The following is a 20,192-nucleotide window of genomic DNA, read 5'->3' on the forward strand; positions in this document are numbered from 1 at the left end:
GAGTCTAAAAATACTTCATCAACATAAGTGTTTAGAAACTATAAACAATGAAAACATTCCCAAAGTAATTACTAATATTAAAAGCTACCATTTATTGAATTGTGCTGAGTACTTAATAAACATAATTTCATACTTTTAAAAATCCTATGAGGTATTTTCAGCCTCCAATATACAGGTGAGAAATGTGAGGCTCATAGACGTTAAGTAACCTGTCCAAAATCAGGTAGATATAAAGTGACAGTCAAGATTCAAATGCAAGGCTAAGCCTAGGAGTGGCGCTCTTAAGTACTACATTAAATCACTTCTTGTTACAAATGAAAAATTAATTAACTTTTAATCACAAAAATTCTATAAAGGTTACCATTTCATTGCTTTCTTAAAGTTTTATTTTCTTGTTGCAAATTAGATAAACAGATTTCAACTCAACTAGATGAAGAATACTAAGCACTACAATTAGAAACTGACACTTGAGCCTAATACTTATATCTACAAACTAGTCTTTTCAGTTCAATTCAGTTCAGTTGCTCAGTCGTGTCCTACTCTTTGCGACCCCATGAACCGCAGCACACCAGGCCTCCCTGTCCATCACCAACTCCCAGAGTCCACCGAAACCCATGTCCATCGAGTCAATGATGCCATCCAACCATCTCATCCTCTGTCGTCCCCTTCTCCTCCTGCCCTCAATCTTTCCCAGCATCAGGGTCTTTTCAAATGAGCCAGATCTTTGCATCAGGTGCCCAAAGTATTGAAGTTTCAGCTGCAATATCAGTCCTACCAATGAACACCCAGGACTGATCTCCTTTAGGATGGACTGGTTGGATCTCCTTACAGTCCAAGGGACTCTCAAGAGTCTTCGCCAACACCACAGTTCAAAAGCATCAATTCTTCTGCACTCAGCTTTCTTTATAGTCCAACTCTCACATCCATACATGACCACTGGAAAAACCATAGCTTTGACTAGATGGACCTTTGTTGGCAAAGTAATGTCTCTACTTTTTAATATGCTGTCTAGGTTGGCCATAACTTTCCTTCCAAGGAGTGTCTTTTAATTTCATGGCTGCAAAATCACCATCTGCAGTGATTTTGGAGCCCAGAAAAATAAAGTCAGCCATCGTTTCCCCTGTTTCCCCATCTATTTGCCATGAAGTGATGGGACCGGATGCCATGATCTTAGTTTTCTGAATGTTGAGTTTTAAGCCAACTTTTTCACTTTCCTTTTTCACTTTCATCAAGAGACTCTTTAGTTCTTCTCCGCCTTCTGCCATAAGGGTGGTGTCATCTGTGTATCTGAGGTTATTGATATTTCTCCCGGCAATCTTAATTCCAGCTTGTGCTTCCTCCAGCCCAGCTTTTCTCATAATGCACTCTGCATATAAGTTAAATAAGCAGGGTGACAATATACAGCCTTGACTTGACGTACTCCTTTTCCTATTTGGAACCAGTCTGTTGTTCCATGTCTTTTACTGGCTATAAAATTTTATAATCTTTTTCTTGGTGGGATTCTCTTTCATAGGAACCTCAAATGTCAGACAAAATAAGTTCCAGGAAAAAGAAAAATACCATTTTGTCATAAAATATTACAAAAGTTTCTCGTGAACAATTTTAAACTACCAAAAATTCTACTAATTCATCTAATTTTCCTTGTAGGGGTTAACAGACATTGAGCTCACCAACTATTTTCCCTTCACCTTACCTATTTTAACCATCTTTTTACCTATCTCTGCAAGGTTCTTCTCCATGGCTCAACTCTTCATGTGTTCTCTATCTGTCCTCTCTTACCTCCCTTAGAGCCTAACTCAAGAAAAGATCTCTTCTCTCCTAGATATTCTCAATTTTCCACACTATACCAGTATTGTTTTTAGCCCACAAATATGCTCTTGTCATGATTGTAACTTTTTTCTTCTTGACTCAATTACTCTCTCTCTCACTTCTTAAAGTTCACTTTTACCACTTTCAAATTCTAACCTCTCTTCACTCCTTAAGGGATTCCCTGGTGGCTCAGATGGTAAAGCGTCTGCCTGCAACGCGAGAGACCCGGGTTCAATCCCTGGGTCGGTAGATCCTCTGGAGAAGGAAACGGCAACCCACTCCAGTACTCTTGCCTAGAAAATTCTACGGATTGAGGAGCCTGGTGGGCTACAGTCCATGTGGTCGCAAAGAGTCGGATATAACTGAGAGACACCACTTTCTTTCTTTACTTTCACTCCTTAACAGCCAGACTTCTGCCCTCATGCTCCACTGATTTTTTTTCTGTCATCACCTGCACATTAGCAAAAGGACGTGTTCCAAGTTCCTACCTTTTAACAGCATTGCAGCACAACTGTGTGACTGCTGCTTTTCAAAGAGCCTCTTTTCTTCATTTCACGGCACCACTCCCTCTTCATCCTCCTACCTTTCTCACTGTTCCTACCAGGCTCCCTCTCCCCTTCTGTCCCACACTAACCACTCACAAAATTCTGGCATTCCCCAGAATCCTCTTTCTTCTTTAGCCCTCTCTTCAAGTCTTCCACTCTTTCCATAGATGACGTTATTATACCTTCAAATTTCATCTTTATGCTAATAAGTCCTAAATCTCTTTCTCATCTCCCAACCTCTTCCCTAAGATTAGATTCATGTTTCCAAATACATGATATAAATTTCAAGTCAGATGTCCTGCAGTCACCATAAGTTAAGCAATTTCCAAATTAAACTCATTTTCATCCACCAAATCTGCTTCTCCTTTCACATTCCTTATGTCAATTAGTGATATGACTATTCTGCTAATGTATAAATTATTATACTAATCTCAGAATCACAGTTGACTCCTTTCCCTTTTAAAATCCATTATATATAAAATGTGATTAATCCTGCTAACTCTACCTCCAGTCCTTCTTGCATCTGTCTCTTTTCTCTATACTCACTGTTGTTGTTCAGTTGCTCAGTTGTGTCTGACTCTGTGCAACCCCATGGACTGCAATCCTCACTACTGTTGCCCTAATTCACATCCTCATGGGCTCATGGTTAAATATTCTTCTTATTGACCTCTTTCCATAATGCCATTCTCCATACTACTGCAAGAGTTATTTTCCTAAACTGCAGATCTAAGTCACTTTTCTGCTTTAAAAATCTCAATGGCTTCCCACTACTTATAAAATAAAATTCAATTTCCTTAGAAAAGAACTCTTCAGAAGATGACTTCAACCTCATTTGCAATGTCGCATTCTAGATCAGACCATTCATCCTTGAGAAAGCAATTTCATGCCTCCATCATCATCCCCTTTCTTAAATGGAATGCCAACAGAGTGGAATGAGAAGTATAGGAAGCAGGCACCTTCTGTCTGGTGAAACCCTATTCATATTTCAAGTCCAAATTCCAGGATCATCTTTTCTCTAAAACTTTCTCCAACCTAGTTAAACAATATGATTTATTTTGTGCTTTCATAGTAATTTTTAAATACTAATATTAATACTACTAAAAACACTCCATACTATTGTAGTTAATAATTACCTGTCTTTTGAGAGTATGCGCTCTTTAATAATCTTTGTACTTTAGGCACCTTTGAAAATCCAACACCTAGAATAGTGCCTAACATATAATAGATGCTCAACAAATGTTGTGAATTGGATTTTTGTGACACCCCCTTTCTCTAAATAAGTTCTGAACATCTCCATTTATTACTGTCTTACCTATAAATATCTATTGGCTATATAACTGGCCAAATAAAAGCAGGTACACATACCACATTCTTTATGACATTTCTATGAATTTTAAAATATATTGTCTAGTAATATTCACTGTTTAATTTGTACAGTATTCTTTCACTATTTAAAAAAAGCAGTATATTTAATTTCATCTTATTTTTGTTACTATCTTTTAGTTTTTTTTAAACCCTATCTTGATCTGACCTCAGTAGCAATACTACAATTACCCCTCACTCAAGAGTGGTGAAATGCTTACAAAGAGATAGAAATACAATTAAAGAATAGATCTGACCTCCCACTCAAGAAAACTCCTATAGAACCAAAGCAGCTTTTAAAAAATTTAACTATGTTCTGTTTAGTACTGAAGCATAAAGTGAAATGAATGCAGATGCTAAACATCCTAAGATAAAACCAATTTCATCCAAATTATAAACAGGTCTCACCAGGAAAGCTGAATGCTTATTTCTCTTAATTCAGTTGATTCCCGCCCCCTCCCCCCACCCCCCGGGGGAGGAACATAGTCGAAATATCACTAGGAAAAATAAATGTTTACTTTTCTTATCTCAACTAATTTTGGGGGGCATGATTGGCATATTCAAGTTTATAGTCTCTTTTTACATCATAGTTTTCCTTACCCTGACAGTACTATTTCCATGGTCTTTTAAACATTAGAAATGAGACAGAAGTGTTGGGATGCAAGGCAGATTAGCTGAAGCTAAAATGAAAATTACTATGTTTGTTGCTTAATGATGAACTTTACCTATATAGGGATCATTAAGCATTTTACAGTATTCTAATCTAATGAATTACAAAATACTTTTTGAGAATTTGGTAAAGCTTATCAAATTAATCAGTGAAAATCTGATCTCTTCAAAATTTAAATTAAGAGAACACATTAGCTGCAAATGGATCAAAAAATCAAGAATTACTTTTATAACAATTTATATCAAATAAACTCAACTACAGAATATTACACAGATATATATTATTATAAACTATATTAATACAGTATTAGAATTTTATAGTATAATCAGTACAATAACTAAAATATCTTACTTTCTCAAAATATGGTTTTCATAAACTTATAAATAGTTACCTTCCATTTTTTTTTTAGTTCTTTTAAAAGAATTGAAGGCAATAAAAATAGATAATAAATAGAACAACTGATTTTGGGTTCACCAGTCTTTAAAGTGAACCTTGTATTTCACAACTTTATATCACTTTACACGTTTTATTATCTACTTCACTGAAATTAAAATTTAACATAAAAGAGTTGTGCTTTAAGGAAATAATCATGTTAATAACATAACAATTCTCTTGATAAAATGTTGATACTAGAGAACCCAACTACTATATACATGTTCTAAACATGGCTTTAATATGACTCAGTGAAACTGCTGAGGAAAGCTAAAGAGATCAGCTAACAATAATACCTATATAATTCTTTATTATAACCATTTACTAAAACATTATCAATGGTTTTACAAAAAGGAAAATTAATTTTGTCACCTATGAAAAGCCATACAAAATACATATAAATACACATATGTATATGTGTGGTTTTTCATGTATGAAAGCATTATAGAAAATTTTATTAAATTTAGCTTTAAAAACACTCACTTTTTAGAAATACAAGTGCAAGAAGAAAATGTGTCTGACTTTATTCCTATAATATTTTTGCAATATTTTCTTAGCATTTAATAGTTATTTTAAATGTCTACAACTACTTAAAATATTTAAAAATTTTACTATTAAATAAACCTACATGCTTCTTCCAGGTTCCTAGTGCTTTCTCATGCTCATTTTGAAGATTAAGGAACTTTTCTTCATTTTCTTTTACCTTCTCCCTTTGCAGCTCATTATCTCTTTCAAGGGTCTGCAATAAAATTAATTATCCAAAAAATAATCAATACCACATTAATGAATTTTGATGTGTTTTATGTTGCTTGGACCTTTGCTTCTAACATGCTGAAAGTGCCATACAGATCAGTGATAATGTGCTATCTCAACAATAATTTTCATAAATTAACAGAAAGGTGCTTATAGTTTAGTTAACAGGAAATAGGGGGAGGTTATGAAAAAGAAATGGCTATAAAAGGGTATAAAAACATTGCCATTATTCAGTTTCACTGCATAAGTTTTAATGTCCTGAAAAAAGTAATATAAAGTACAGCACTGAAAAATATGAAATGTAGCATAATCCAGGCTAACCCTACTATAATTTTTTAACTACCATAGAATATATTTTCCATATCTGTTTATTTCAGAAATTAATTGGCTGGAAAACTCTTAAACACAATTAAAATTTTTAATTTCAAATTAACACTTTTTTAGTAGAACTTCAGTATTCACTAATTAACTTATTACTTCATAAATTAACATGTTATATAATCACTACCACACTCTCCTCTCCTCTTCCCAAAAACACCTTTAAAGGGTAAAATTATCACTGTTTTCTAAGACGAAGGTTTAAAAGATATTAAATCAGTATCACCAATATTATTAGGTTTCTTCAGTGTCTGCTGATAATCCAAGTAAACTTCTGTAAAAAGACTCTACCTGCATGTCTAACATATCTGGAATTTTTATGTTAATTTATCATTACTAAAGTTAAGTACATTCAGGGTCAACATCTAAGTCACACAAAGGATACAGAAAGAAAAGGCAAAGTTTTCCTCTACTGGTTTTCTAGCTCTCCCCACCAGAGGTAAAGTAGTTTCTTGTGTATCCTTTCAAAAATTGTCTATAAGCATACAAGTATATATCTTTCAAACCATACTATATATACTCTGTTGTGCTGCCATCTCCTTTTCTAAAAATATGAATACTATATCTTGCTTAACTTCCATATCACTATATAAGATCTCATTTTAGAGGCTTCACAGTATTTCAACTATTTAAAGAGTCCTCAATTACTACATAGAATATCAATATGTGATGACATAATTATGCAAAATTTTGAAAACATTTGATAAAACAATTTTAATACAAAGATCTTCCTCTGGATCATAAAGAACTATGCACTTTGAGAGCATTCAGTGAATACCTGTTTTGACTGTCTCTACTTTAGGACAATGTAAATATTTTTATAGAAGTCATGATTTCATCTTGATTTACAGGTAACATATGGTAATAAGGCAGTTTCTAAATATTTACAAGGGTATTATTTAATAGGTGCTTAGTACTTTAACATTCTAACAAATATTTACAGTATCTATTTATATTTTAGAAGACAAACAAATCAAAAAACTCAGAGGAGATATGGGAGAGTAGACCACAGAGTATCCTAGTAAAAATAAATGACCAAAAGCATTATGTTCTTAAAAAGCACATTAGATATATCAGTCATTTCCTGACTATAACTATACCCCCATCTAAAAGAAAGTGCCTGTATCTGGTATTCTCTCAGTTTCCATGTTTTGGAGACATTCCATCCTTATCCTATAATGTGGACTGACTATTCTTTCATCCTGCTACACTGATCAGGCAATCTTTGACAATTTCCTTTTTTCTTCTGTGTTAGGTCTCCTGTCTCCTAGATCCCATGATTTCCTCCTGATTTATTCCCTTGTCTTGGTAAAGCAAGCTATTTTTTATAAAGCAGACAACTATCATATTTTTTGAAACCTTGCATGTCTGAAAGTATGTTTATTCTACTAATACTTAATTTGTTTGGCTAAATACAGTACAATTCTGTTTTGGAACCTCTGAAAGCACGGTTCTATTATCTTCTACCTTCCAGGGTTGTCAATGAGAAGTTTGAAGCCATTATGTTGCCATTCTCATTTTGGATCCTTCATAGGTGATCTACTTTTTTTGCCCCACCCCCCACCCCAGAGAGTTTTATAATCTTCTCTTTTAGTATGAAATTTCATAATGATATGCATTGGTGTTAAGCAAAACAAACTCAGATTCTTCAATTCTGGGTTACTTTCCTGCATTATCTCTTGGGTCATTTGCTCTCCTTCCACTTTGTTCTCTCTGAAACTCACCAGACCTCTTGAACAACCCCCTCATTTTCTTCCTTTCCTATTTTCCATCTTCTTGTCTTTTGGTTCTACTTTCTTAGATTATTTTGATGTTATCTTCTAACCTTTCCATTGTACTTTTTATGTACACTAATATATTTAAGGGTTCCCTTTTATTCTATTAATGTTTTTTAGATCCTAAATTACTGTTTTTGGATTAACAAATATATTTCTCTTAACTGAGTATATTTTCTTAGCTTCTCCAAGTTTTTTTCCATTACCCTATTTGTTTTGTCTGTTTTTCACACTGGAGATTTTCAAATACCCAGTGATCCCTAACTGTTTGTTCATATTTAAGAATGAAGTATTAAATAGCCAGCTAAAAGTTTGGTCAACTACAAAGTTTTGTCACTACAGTGGTGGCTTCACTGTGCACTGATCTGGCTGAACTGTTTCATCAGGAGAGCTTAATTGCAGGTGAGTTGCCACAGAATCTTCCATTCTGCTGCCTGAATGTTACAAGGCTAACTGTCCTGCAAATGGGGACACTGCCTGGAGGCTTCAGAATTCAGTGTATAGACTTTCCAAACTATTTTTAAAATAATACTCTCAGTACTGTGCTAGTAAACTAGGTCTCAATAAAGCCTGATTTGTAGCATTTGCCAATCTCATTAAAGCTTAAAAAAAAAACAACCCACCGTGGTTAATTCAAGCTACCACTTATTTAAACTAGCTTACAAAATGACAACAGCTCTAATAACCAGCTCTCCCTGGTACAAACTGCCTCCAGCACACCACTGGATCTTTCCAGTCTCAGTTGCTCCTCAAACTCTCCAACTAATTCTCTATCTTTTTCCCAACAGAAGATCGGGAGTGACTGTGCAGATTAGGGAGAAGAATCTGAATGTGCAATAGCTTTCCATGAAGACCTTCTAGCTACTGGCTCCAGTTATGCATCTTACTTTAGAGGCACATGATGCTTGCAATTCCTGACAATTTCTGTTGCTTTAACTTGGGTTTCTACTTTCTCTCATTTGCTGAGTAAGTGACTAATTTTCCATTTGGTTCCTACTTTTAAAACTTTATTTTTATTGTTTCTTCTTCCCATTTCTGCATTCTTGTGGTTTTTATGTCATTTTATTGCAGCTTCAGAAAGAAATAGAAGGGAATGTATAGGTTCAATCCAATATGTTTAACCAGAAACCCTGACCTGACAATATCTGAACTTGCAGAGTCTGAATTTACTCACTGTTAATCACTCATTAATTCAGTAAGATTTAATGAGCTCCTATTATGTGTCAGAAACTTTTTTGGGCTCTTATACTATATTAGTAAAAGTGTTACTTATTTTATGGAATTTATACTCTACCAGGGAATTATTTGGTATTATCTGCACATGGATTAACAAATTTGAAAAGCTTCTCTGAAAAAGTATATATTGTGGAAAATCAAAATAAAACCACTAGTTAATGCTTTAATATACCAAAAACTAAGTAAATTATTCTGGTTAATACTATGTTAACACTATGACTACAGCAGCAAACTAAATAAATAGTCTTCCTAACACTATGATTATAGCAGCATAACTATACTTTTATCTGGACTAAACTATAATTAAATCACAGTAAAAAACATTCTCTATCATGAGAATTTAGGTCTTCTATGCTCCAAACTGTACTTAAAAAAAAAAAATAAGACAGATGACAGCATGATTGCAGAGCACTGAAAAACAGTAGGCCATTATGAAGAGTAACGATCCCTTTTAGTACAGGTGGAATTAGAATGCTCCTCAGGAAAACACTTGCGATATCTATGCAGCATAATCCTCAACAACAGTTCAACATTAATATTTTGTTATACTATATATCAGTGGTTCTCCAACACCAGTCTGTAAACAAGAACTGATCCATGACAAAATTCTCACTAGTCCATGGCAAAAAATGTCAATGTAAGGTCATCAAATGTGTTTTCTTATAAAGGACTGTCCTTTATCTGATATTACATCCTTAATATACTTTGGGTGTTAAAATGTTCTTTTATAAAATGAAAGTGATGATAGATGGTACTATTTTTTAATGCCCTTAACTGTTAAAATAAAAAGCAGACAATTCTATCTTGTTCTTGCCAATACTTTGAAATTTTACTATATGAAATCTAGTTTCTCTATGTACTATCAAGGCTTAGGCAATTAGTAAAAGAGAGAGGCATTTGGATTATCGAATATATTTCCATTTATAGCTAAAAATCCTGGAAACATAGTTATTGTCATCATTAACTCAAATTATTAGGTTGGTGCAAAAATAAGTATGGTTTTGCACTGTTGAACTTTGCCATTTGCTATTGTAATACATTCTTAAATAAATGTGGTTGTTATACATCATTTTGATGTGCATTTCTTGCTTTATGTTTTTTGCTAATAAGTTATTTGCTGTTTATTTTATATGTACTTTAGTCTACAGAAAAATGGAAATGATGTTAGACAAAAAGCAAACTCGAGGAATTTTTCTTATTTGAGTTCAAAACAGGTCACAAAGCAGTGGAGACAATCACAACATCAACATATTTGGCCAAGGAACTGCTAATGAACATACAATGCAGTGGTGGTTTAATAAGTTTTGCAAAGGAGACGAGAGCCTTGAAGATGAGCATAGTAGCCAGCCACTGGAAGCGGACAACAACAGAGAGGCTCACCAAAGCTACTACGAGAAGGCCCAAGAACTCAATGTAGACATTCTATGGTCACGTGGCATTTGAAGCAAATTGGAAAGGTGAAAAAACTCGGTAAGTGAGCTGACCGAAAATCAGAAGAATCGTCGTTTTGAAGTGTCCTTTTCTCTTATTCTTAACACAACAACAACAAACCATTTCTCAATTTGGACTGTGATGTGCAAAGAAAAGTGGATAATATACAACAATCAGTGATGATCAGCTCAGTGGTTGGACCAAGAAGAAGCTCCAAAGCACTTTCCAAAGCCAAACAAGAACAAAAAAAAAGTCACAGTCACTGGTGATCTGCTGCTGGTCTGATACACTACAACTTTCTGAATTCTGGTGAAACCATTACATCTGAGAAGTATGCTCAGCAAATTGATGAGAAGCACCAAAAATTGCAATTCCTGCAGCCAGCATTGGCCAACAGAAAGGGCCCAATTCTTCTCCATGACAATGCCCAGCTGCATGTTGCACAACCAATGTTTCAAAAGTTGAACCAATTAGGCTACAAAGTTTTACGTCATCTGCCATATTCACCTGATCTCTCACCAACTGACTACTACTTTTTTAAGCATGTCTACAGCTTTTTGCAGGGAAAAATGCTTCCACAACCAGCAAGAGGCTGCTTTCCAAGAGTTTGTTGAATCCCGAAGCACTGATTTTTATGCTACACGAACAAACAAACATCTCCTATTGGTAAAAAATGTGTTGATTGTAATGGTTCCTATTATGATTAATAAAGATGTATTTGAGCCTGGTTACAATGACTTAAAATTCAGAGTCCAAAACCATAATTACTTTTGCACTGACCTAATATATACATCTATTTCTACCATAAGCCCTGTAGAATTCAACAATACATACACATTGGATTTAGAGCTGATGAAGGACAATTTGAAAGTTGTGGTCTTTCTATAACTGATCCAGCAAGAGTGGCATTTCAGATAGATCTAGGAAAAATATCTTAACAGTGTAATGTTGTAGAAATAGTGCTGAAGTAGAATCGAGACAAAGATTTAATTCTGGTTTTGCCACTAATTTGGGGCCTTGAACTATACTGCTTGCCTTTTGTTGGATCTCTATTTCATCACAAAATGAAATGGTTGGATTGGCTAATCACTAACATTTTGTTCATCCTAAAAATCTATGTTTCATCTCCTTTAAATAGATTAGGGGACAATCCTGGTAACTGCTTTCATCAAGAATTTGAATAAATTATTTCATATGTTTCTTGGAAGAAGGTTTAACATCTTAGAGAAATAATCCCCATTAAGCATCTATAGGGTGGGTAGAAAGGGTCAGTTTAGTTCAGTTGCTCAGTCATGTCCGACTCTTTGCAACCCCATAGACTGCAGCACGCCAGGCCTCCTTGTCCATCACCAACTCCTGGAGTTTATTCAAACTCATGTCCATCAAGTCAGTGATGCCATCCAACCATCTCATCCTCTGTTGTCCCTTTCTCCTCCTGCCTTCAATCTTTCCCAGCATCAGGGTCTTTCCAATGAGTCAACTCTTCACATGAGGTGGCCAAAATACTGGAGTTTCAGCTTCAGCATCAGTCCTTCCAATGAACATCTAGGACTGATCTCCTTTAGGATGGACTGGTTGGATCTCCTTACAGTCCAAGGGACTCTCAAGAGTCTTCGCCAACACCACAGCTCAAAAGCATCAGTTCTTCTGCACTCAGCTTTCTTTATAGTCCAACTCTCACATCCATACATGACCACTGGAAAAACCATAGCTTTGACTAGATGGACCTTTGTCGGCAAAGTAATGTCTCTGCTTTTTAATACGCTGTCTAGATTGATCATAGCTTTTCTTCCAAGGAGCAAGCGTCTTTTAATCTCATGGCTGCCGTCACCAACTGCAGTGATTTTGGAGCCCAAAAAAATAAAGTCCTCCACTGTTTCCACTGTTTCCCCATCTATTTGCCATGAAGTGATGGGACCAGATGCCATGATCTTAGTTTTCTGAATGTTGAGCTTTAAGCCAACTTTATCACTCTCCTCTTTCACTTTCATCAAGAGGCTCTTTAGTTCTTCGCTTTCTGCCATAAGGGTGGTGTCATCTGTGTTTCTGAGGTTATTAATATTTCTCCTGGCAATCTTGATTCCAGCTTGTGCTTCATCCAGCCCAGCATTTCTCATGATGTACTCTGCATATTAAGTTAAATGAGCAGGGTGACAATATACAGCCTTGACGTACTCCTTTTCCTATTTGGTCTGTTGTCCCATGTCCAGTTCTAACTGTTGCTTCCTGACCCGCATACAGGTTTCTCAAGAGGCAGGTCAGGTGGTCTAGTAATCCCACCTCTTTCAGAATTTTCCACAGTTTATTGTGATCCACACAGTCAAAGGCTTTGGCATAATCAATAAAGCAAAAGTAGATGTTTTTATGGAACTCTTGCCTTTTTCCATGATCCAGCAGATGTTGGCAATTTGATCTCTGGTTCCTCTGCTTTTTCTAAATCCAGCTTGAACATCTGGAAGTTCATGGTTCACGTACTGTTGAAGCCTGGCTTGGAGAATTTAGAGCATTATTTTGCTAGCATATGAGTTTAATTGTGTGGTAGTTTGAGCATTCTTTGGCACTGCCTTTCTTATGGACTGGAATGAAAAGTGACCATTTCCAGTCCTATGGTCACTGCTGAGTTTTCCATATTTGCTGGCATATTGAGTGCAGCACTTACACAGCATCATCTTCTAGGATTTGAAATAGCTCAACTGGAATTCCATCACCTCCACAAGCTTTGTTCATATTTGCAGATAACTGGACTTTATGAAAATTTTTAAAAATCTTTTATTGGAGTAGGTGAAAGGGTTAAAAGAAGGGAGAGATTTGGCTCTATCATAAGTTTTCCCTCTCTGCCTTCCAGGTGAAATTCATACAGTATTGGGGGGGCAGGCAAGAGAAATGAGCAAGGCAAATCTCTCTTTACATAACTAATCACAGACCATCAATGGTGAAAAGACAGTGTTTCACTGTCTTAAGTCTGGTTTCATTCAGTGAGGCTGGACGCAGGATAATTTCTGTGGGGCCAAATGCAAAATTTAAAAAAAGAAGAGGAAAAAAACGCTATTAAAGACACTTATACTAAACCTTTTCTTTTCTTTATAGTTCCTCCATTTCTCTGTCTTTGTCTCTCTCCCCCTCCTTTTTTCTTCCTATCCACCTATCACGGTACTTTTTATTTTCTCTTTAATGTCCCCTGGGATAGTCACAGGCCAAAGACAGATCCTCACAGATGCCTAAGGGCCTCACCACACGACTTAGCTTTGAGCTCTACCTCCTGCAAGCTGCAAGACCCATGTATTATGTTCTGTCTGAAGTTGGGGAAGTCAGTCTCTCCACCCCATGGGCCCTCTGGCGTTCTGACTGAAGTTGGGAAAGTCAGTCTCTCCATCCCATGGGCCCTCTGGCAGATGGGTAACCCCCAAAAGATTGCAACTGCCAGGCAGGAATGCAGCTCACTACCTGGTTTGAGGACTCACTTTCTGCCAAGACACCTACCTAATGTGCTAGGCATGGCCATCCTGAGGAAGAAGACGCTGCAGGGCACAGGTACTCAACTCAGACCCACCCTACTACATCGAGGCCTGCACCAGTGTGGGGTGTGCCTGCCAAGTGGCTTCAGCTGTGTCCCTCTCTCTGCGACCCTATGGACTGTAGCCCACCAGGCTCCTCTTCCATGGAATTCTCCAGGCAAGAATACTGGTTGCCATGCCCTCCATCTTTCTGATCCAAGGATCAAACCCACGTTTCTTATGTCTCCTGCATTGGCAGGCAGGTTCTTTACCACTAGCACCAGCTGGGAAGCCCAAACACTGGTAAAGGGCAACAATAGAACACACAGGCCTCTACCCACCAATGTGACTCAGCCAACATAGAGTGGTGGCAAGACAGGAGCAGGGAGGATAAGGCTGTGCAGGGCCCAGGGCACCAAAGGGCAGAAGAGACAGCAGCCAAGAACAGTTCCTCAGCAGCAATGGAGGCTGGAGAATGCCAAAGCTGAGGCTTCAAGCCCTGGTGCAAGCTCCATTTTACCATCAGACTTAATTTACAAAGCATACATTTAAATATAAAAGTTAACAAAAATGTCAAGGAAGTGACCACAAAATATTAAACCTGAAACTTGAGGCTCCTCTGGCTATCAGCCTTATGCAACTGCACTGGTTACTTTCTCAGGAAGCTGGTCCATGTCTCTGCTGATGGTGGTCTTTTCATTGGAGGTAAATATACTTTTCTTGGGAAATGTTGAGCTTCATGCTTCATTGTCAAGAATCCCTTCAGATGGGCACAAATATCTTCCACTGGCCACCACAGTGGAACATGTCCCCAACTCCTCTTGAGTTGGACATCCCATCACTTGGCAGTTCCTGCTCTTCCACTAACCACCATGTTCCTTCATGTGAATCCAAGGAACCACCAAGTTCTCGCTTCTGACCCTTCTAGCGTCATATAGCATTAGAACAAGCATAATACACACTCAAGTCCCACTGGAACAGATTCCTCCAAAAACTTTACTCCTTGAAATTTCTAGACTAAAACTGGGCATCAGTCTAGATGTTCTTGGTACACAACTTCCAAACTTCAAAAATATACACCAAATTCTCCCACAAAATGAATTTATCACAATTTACTGGCAACACCACAGTGAACCTTTAGGTTCAACAGCATCACAAGCATCCATCTAAAAAACTAAGATGACAGTCTCCCCTTCTTGTACCCCAATTTTTACACAATTTTCCTGTAGACGCCTTCATTTAGATTCATGAAGGGAAAGACATCTCTCTCAACTAGGGATGTAACAAAAAAGCATCACTTAATGAACCCTCATTCCCAAAACACTCCTATAACTTCTTCCTTTCCCCAATCATTTTCTTATACATACTGGGAAGAAGATGATAGGGTGATTGTTGTGGCAACAGGACCAGTTCTATCATGTTCTTGTGAAAAGGGATCTGCCTCCCACCCCACTTCTGAGAGCCCACTGATTCCTCTCCTAGAACATGGTGTCACTTGTCACCTTTTATTTACAGTTTTGAATCTTGGCCAAAATCCTATGACACAGAGAAAAAATACCCAATCTGTTACAAAATTAAATCAATTACTTGATAAAACTGAACGTTTAACTAGTGACTAAATGCTAAAAAAATGCTCATTTCTTTGGACACTGATACCAAGTTGACGAAGGAGGTCAATACCTTACCCCGAAAATTAAAAATGATCTCAGATAAAGTTGGACATATGAAAGCAACTAAACAGGTAAAGTTCATTAGATGAAAATATGCATATATATATACATATATATATAACATAATATAATATATATAATATTATATATAATATTATATATTATAATATATAATCAGGATATGATTTATATATATATATATCCTAATTATTTTCTTTTTATCACCTTCAATTTTTCTTCCATTTCAGTATTAGCTTGAGTCTGCTGCTGAAGTAACTGCTGCGATTGTTGGAAAGAAATGATGATACCCTTTAAAAAAGTGTAAATATGATATATTAATTGAAAAAGTTTTAAGGCAGTAGATATGTTTCTAAACTCACATTCTTAAAATATATTTTCTAGTTTCTTATTACAGTTTAACTTCAATGCCATAATAAACAATAAACTGAAATAAATTAATAGCACATTTTATTAATATTTAATGCAATTTGTATTATATGATCTCTTACAAAGTACTATTTTTAAGAGTTCCTCAAATAATTAACAAAATTTTTGAAATGGGCCATGGATTCTGAGACACTACTGAAAAATGTAAAGTATTCAAAACAAAACTATTGTTGGCTTTCTCCTCAAGCAGTAAATATATTGCTACTAAAATGGCATAGTGCTAATGGGTGACAATGGCCTGGTATGCATTCAGGATCAAACAGAGAAAAACCAGAAGAGAAAAAAAAAAAAAGAAACAGGAGAAATTTTATTCACATATCTTTTTTTAAGAATAGAATACTTATAAATATCAAATTCAAATAAGAGTATAATGTCCTATAAATTCATGCTATAAGCATAAATACATTTCAATAATTATCTGTTAGAGTATCAGTAGTCTAAACTAAGGAAAACAGTGATTTATATTTATACACTTTATTTATAAATTATTTTAATGTAATCTTTTCCCAGCTTTATTGAGATATAATTGACATATGTGTAAGCTTAAAGTATAAAATATGATGATCTGATACACATATTTATTGTGATATAATTATCAAAATAAGGTTAACATCTCTATTACCACACATAATCACCAACTTTTTTGTATGTGGGAGAACATTTAAGATCTAATCTCTTTAAAATATAAATAATCTACAAGGATATATTGTACAGCACAAGGAATACAGTCAATATTTTATAATAACTTTAAATGGAACATAATCTATAAAAATTTTCAATCACTATGTTGCATAGTTAAAACTAATATAACATTGTAAATCAACTAGACCTCAACTAAACAAATATTTTTAAAACAAGAATATGTCTTCAGAGTCTCATTAAAAAAAAACTCTACTATCTTAGCAACTTTCAAATATGACATCATGCTGCACATTACATACCTAGAACTAACTCATTTTACAACTGGGAGTTTGTACCTTTTGATGACCATCTCCTCATTTCTCCTCTGATTTTTTTTTTTTTTTGGCAGTACTTTACAGCATGAGGGAGCTTAGGTTCCCAAACAGTGATCAAACCTTCACCCTTTTAGAAACGTGGAGTCTTAACCACTGGACCACCAAGGAAGTCCCTGACTTATTTTTTAATGTGAATACAGGTTAGACTTGGTTTAAAAGGTACATATGTAATCCATTCAATATACACCAACTGAGTGTTTACTAAGTGCTAGGAATTGACCTAAGCATGATTCCATTTGTTGCTCATTTTCCACACTGTATTTGGTTTTAAGAATATTTACTGACTTCCAAAATATCTTATGATGGCTTGCCTGTTTTTCTTCTTGAATACAGGTTATCTCTTCACTGATCTTCTTATTTAATTCTAATTCCTAAAAATTTGAATAATTTTAAAATTAAGATACAAAATTCAGCAAATTATACATTCAATTCAGGACTTAACAAATTTAGGAGTATCATGACCTATTTTTACTCCAGAGTACCAATGTTTGTCTACTGTTGAATTAATGATTCTAGTGAACTGAAGATGGTGTTAGATATTCAATACAGGCTGGTGCAAACTTATAAATGTTAATGTTGAAGACAATAACATTTTCCATCTCCAAAAGTTTTCCTGAAGATGTTATGCCAGACGATTACCTGAAAGTGAAAGTGAAGTCACTCAGTCATGTCCAACTCTTTGCAACCCCATGGACTGTAACCCTCTAGGCTCCTCCATCCAAGGGATTTTCCAGGCAAGAATACTGGAGTGGGTTGCCATTTCCTTCTCCAGGGGATCTTCCTGACCCAGGGATTAAACCTGGATCTCCCTCACTGCAGACAGACTCTACCGTCTGAGTCACCAGGGAGTATTACCTCTAAAAGGAACTGCAAAGTGAAAGTCGCTCAGTCGTATCCGACTCTTTGCAACCTCATGGACTATCCAATCCATGGAATTCTCCAGGCCAGAATACTGGAGTGGGTAGCTTTTCCCATCTTGAGGGGATCTTCCCAACCCAGGGACTGAACCCAGGTGTCCCGAATTGCAGGCGGATTCTTTACCAGCTGAGCCACAAGGGAAGCCCTGATTACCTGATACCGTAGTAAGGTGAAAATAAAGTGGTTATAGACAAACTTTGTTATCCTAAAGTTCTGTTGATAATGCCAAAAGGTATCTAGCAATTTTTCAAAAATTCATGAAATCTTTCTTTACTATGTATATTAACTCTACAAGGAAGGAAAAATTGTGTATTATACTCCTCTTATTCAATTGTTTTTACAGTCTCAAAAATTTTACAAAAATTTTAATTTTATAAACAAGGATATATTTAAATAAATACCATTTTGAGTCTTTCTTCAAGTTCTTGAAATTTTTGTTCTTTAATTGTTAAATTGTTTTCTGCTCCCATCTTCTGTTGTTGACATGTGACTTTGGTCTTTATCAAGTCTGAGGTTACTTTTTTAAGTTCCTTAACATAAAAAACATCAAACAGAGAATTCAGTATAGATATTTCATTAAAGCAAGGCACTTTTCTGACAGTTTTAAAGTTCATTTTAAACCTATTCTACTACAGTCCATGGGGTTGCAGAGTCAAACACGATTGAATGACTAAGACTGGCCCATCAAGGTCTATTTTCCCTACCTTCCTTGCAAGATAATTAGCCAACGTGGAAATGCTGTCTGTGGTTACAGAATAGGCAAACACAATGACACAAAGCTAGAATGCATGATCTTTGTTCTTAAAAAGAATACACTAATTAAATGAACTAATCAATCAGAAGTAGGGTGTTTTCCCTGATGACTTATTCAACAAAAATCCTCTAAGATAAAAGATTATATAAAAGATTGTCAATTCCCAAGTTATTAGTAACTAATAAGAACAATTTATTTAAGAAATGATTATAATACAATGTAATAGGTACTTTAATACAGGAAAGTACAGAAGTTTAATTGGTTAAGGGCATCAAGAAGGCATTACACAGGACAGTGGTATTTAAACTGAATCTGTAAAGATAAATTTTTGAAGAGGACAAAAAATGAGTAGATATTCCAGGCAAAAACACTCAGGAAAGTACAGAAACATGAAAGAGCATGGTATTTTTCAAGGAAACAGAACTAATATGATATGACCAGAACTAGTATGTCATGGGTAAGGGGGAGGAATTTAAGACACCTGCTCCTTGGAAGGAAAGCTATGACAAACCTACACAGTGTATTAAAAAGCAGAGACAAAGAGACCTTTGCTGACAAAGGTCCGTATACTCAAAACTGTGGTTTTTTTCCAGTAGTCATGTATGGATGTGAGAGTTGGACCATAAAGAAGGCCAAGTGCTGAAGAATTAATGCTTCTGAACTGTGGTTCTGGAGAAGAGTCCTGTGGACAGCAAGAAGATCAAATCAGTCAATCCTAAAGGAAATCAACACTAAATATTCAGTGGAAAGACTACTTTGGCCACAAGATGCAAAGAGCTGATTCACTGGAAAAGACCCTGATGCTGGGAAAGACTGAGGGCAAGAAGAAAAGGGGGCAACAGAGGATGAGATGGCTAGATAGCATCACCAACTCAATGGACATGAATTTGAGCAAACTCTGGAAGACAGTAAAGGACAGGGGAAACTGGGGAGCTATAGCCCAGGGGATAGCAAGGAGTCAGACACGAATTAGTGTCTGAACAAGTTTTTACTAGAAATTTGACAAAATTCAAGTATCAAAAGATTTGTAGGCCAAGCTAAAGAGTTCTAATTTTATCTTACAGACAATGAAGAATTAACCACTGAAGGATTCTGGTTAAGAGAATGACATAACAAGATGTGCTTTTTAGAAAAATAACTCTGGCAACATTGCAGAGGACAGACTTCATGGGGACATAAAAGAAGTCTACATTCTGAAGTTATGTTCATGGAGTTTAACAGATACATCTGAATACTTTTAAACCCAGAAATACCAACTTCTGAGTGGGTGTGTATTTTATAGTACTGCTGTTCTGTTCAAGGATCTGATTTTCTTGATTACACAGCATTGTAACTAGAGATCAAATTGCCAACATCTGTTGGATCATAGAAAAAGCAAGAGAATTCCAGAAAAACATCAACTCCTGCTTCATTGACTACACTAAAGCCTTTGACTGTGTGAATCACAACAAACTGTGGAAAATTCTGAAAGAGATGGGAATAACAGACCACCTGACCTGCCC

The 20,192-nt window shown here is 35.8% G+C and overlaps 1 protein-coding gene across 1 annotated transcript in view; it reads right to left on the minus strand.

The window, feature by feature from the left end:
* CCDC73 (coiled-coil domain containing 73) overlaps positions 1 to 20,192 on the minus strand; it is a 151,001-nt gene that overhangs the window by 23,171 nt on the left and 107,638 nt on the right. Inside the window, exons 11-15 of the mRNA XM_043481470.1 lie at positions 18,338 to 18,466; positions 17,330 to 17,389; positions 15,767 to 15,864; positions 8,974 to 8,980; positions 5,447 to 5,557 (exon numbers count right to left, since the gene is read on the minus strand). Coding sequence (XP_043337405.1) covers positions 5,447 to 5,557; positions 8,974 to 8,980; positions 15,767 to 15,864; positions 17,330 to 17,389; positions 18,338 to 18,466 — 405 coding nt within the window. The remainder of the gene's footprint in view (positions 1 to 5,446; positions 5,558 to 8,973; positions 8,981 to 15,766; positions 15,865 to 17,329; positions 17,390 to 18,337; positions 18,467 to 20,192) is intronic.

Source organism: Cervus canadensis, chromosome 11 (assembly GCF_019320065.1).
Source record: "Cervus canadensis isolate Bull #8, Minnesota chromosome 11, ASM1932006v1, whole genome shotgun sequence".
NCBI classification, from domain to species: Eukaryota; Metazoa; Chordata; class Mammalia; order Artiodactyla; family Cervidae; genus Cervus; species Cervus canadensis.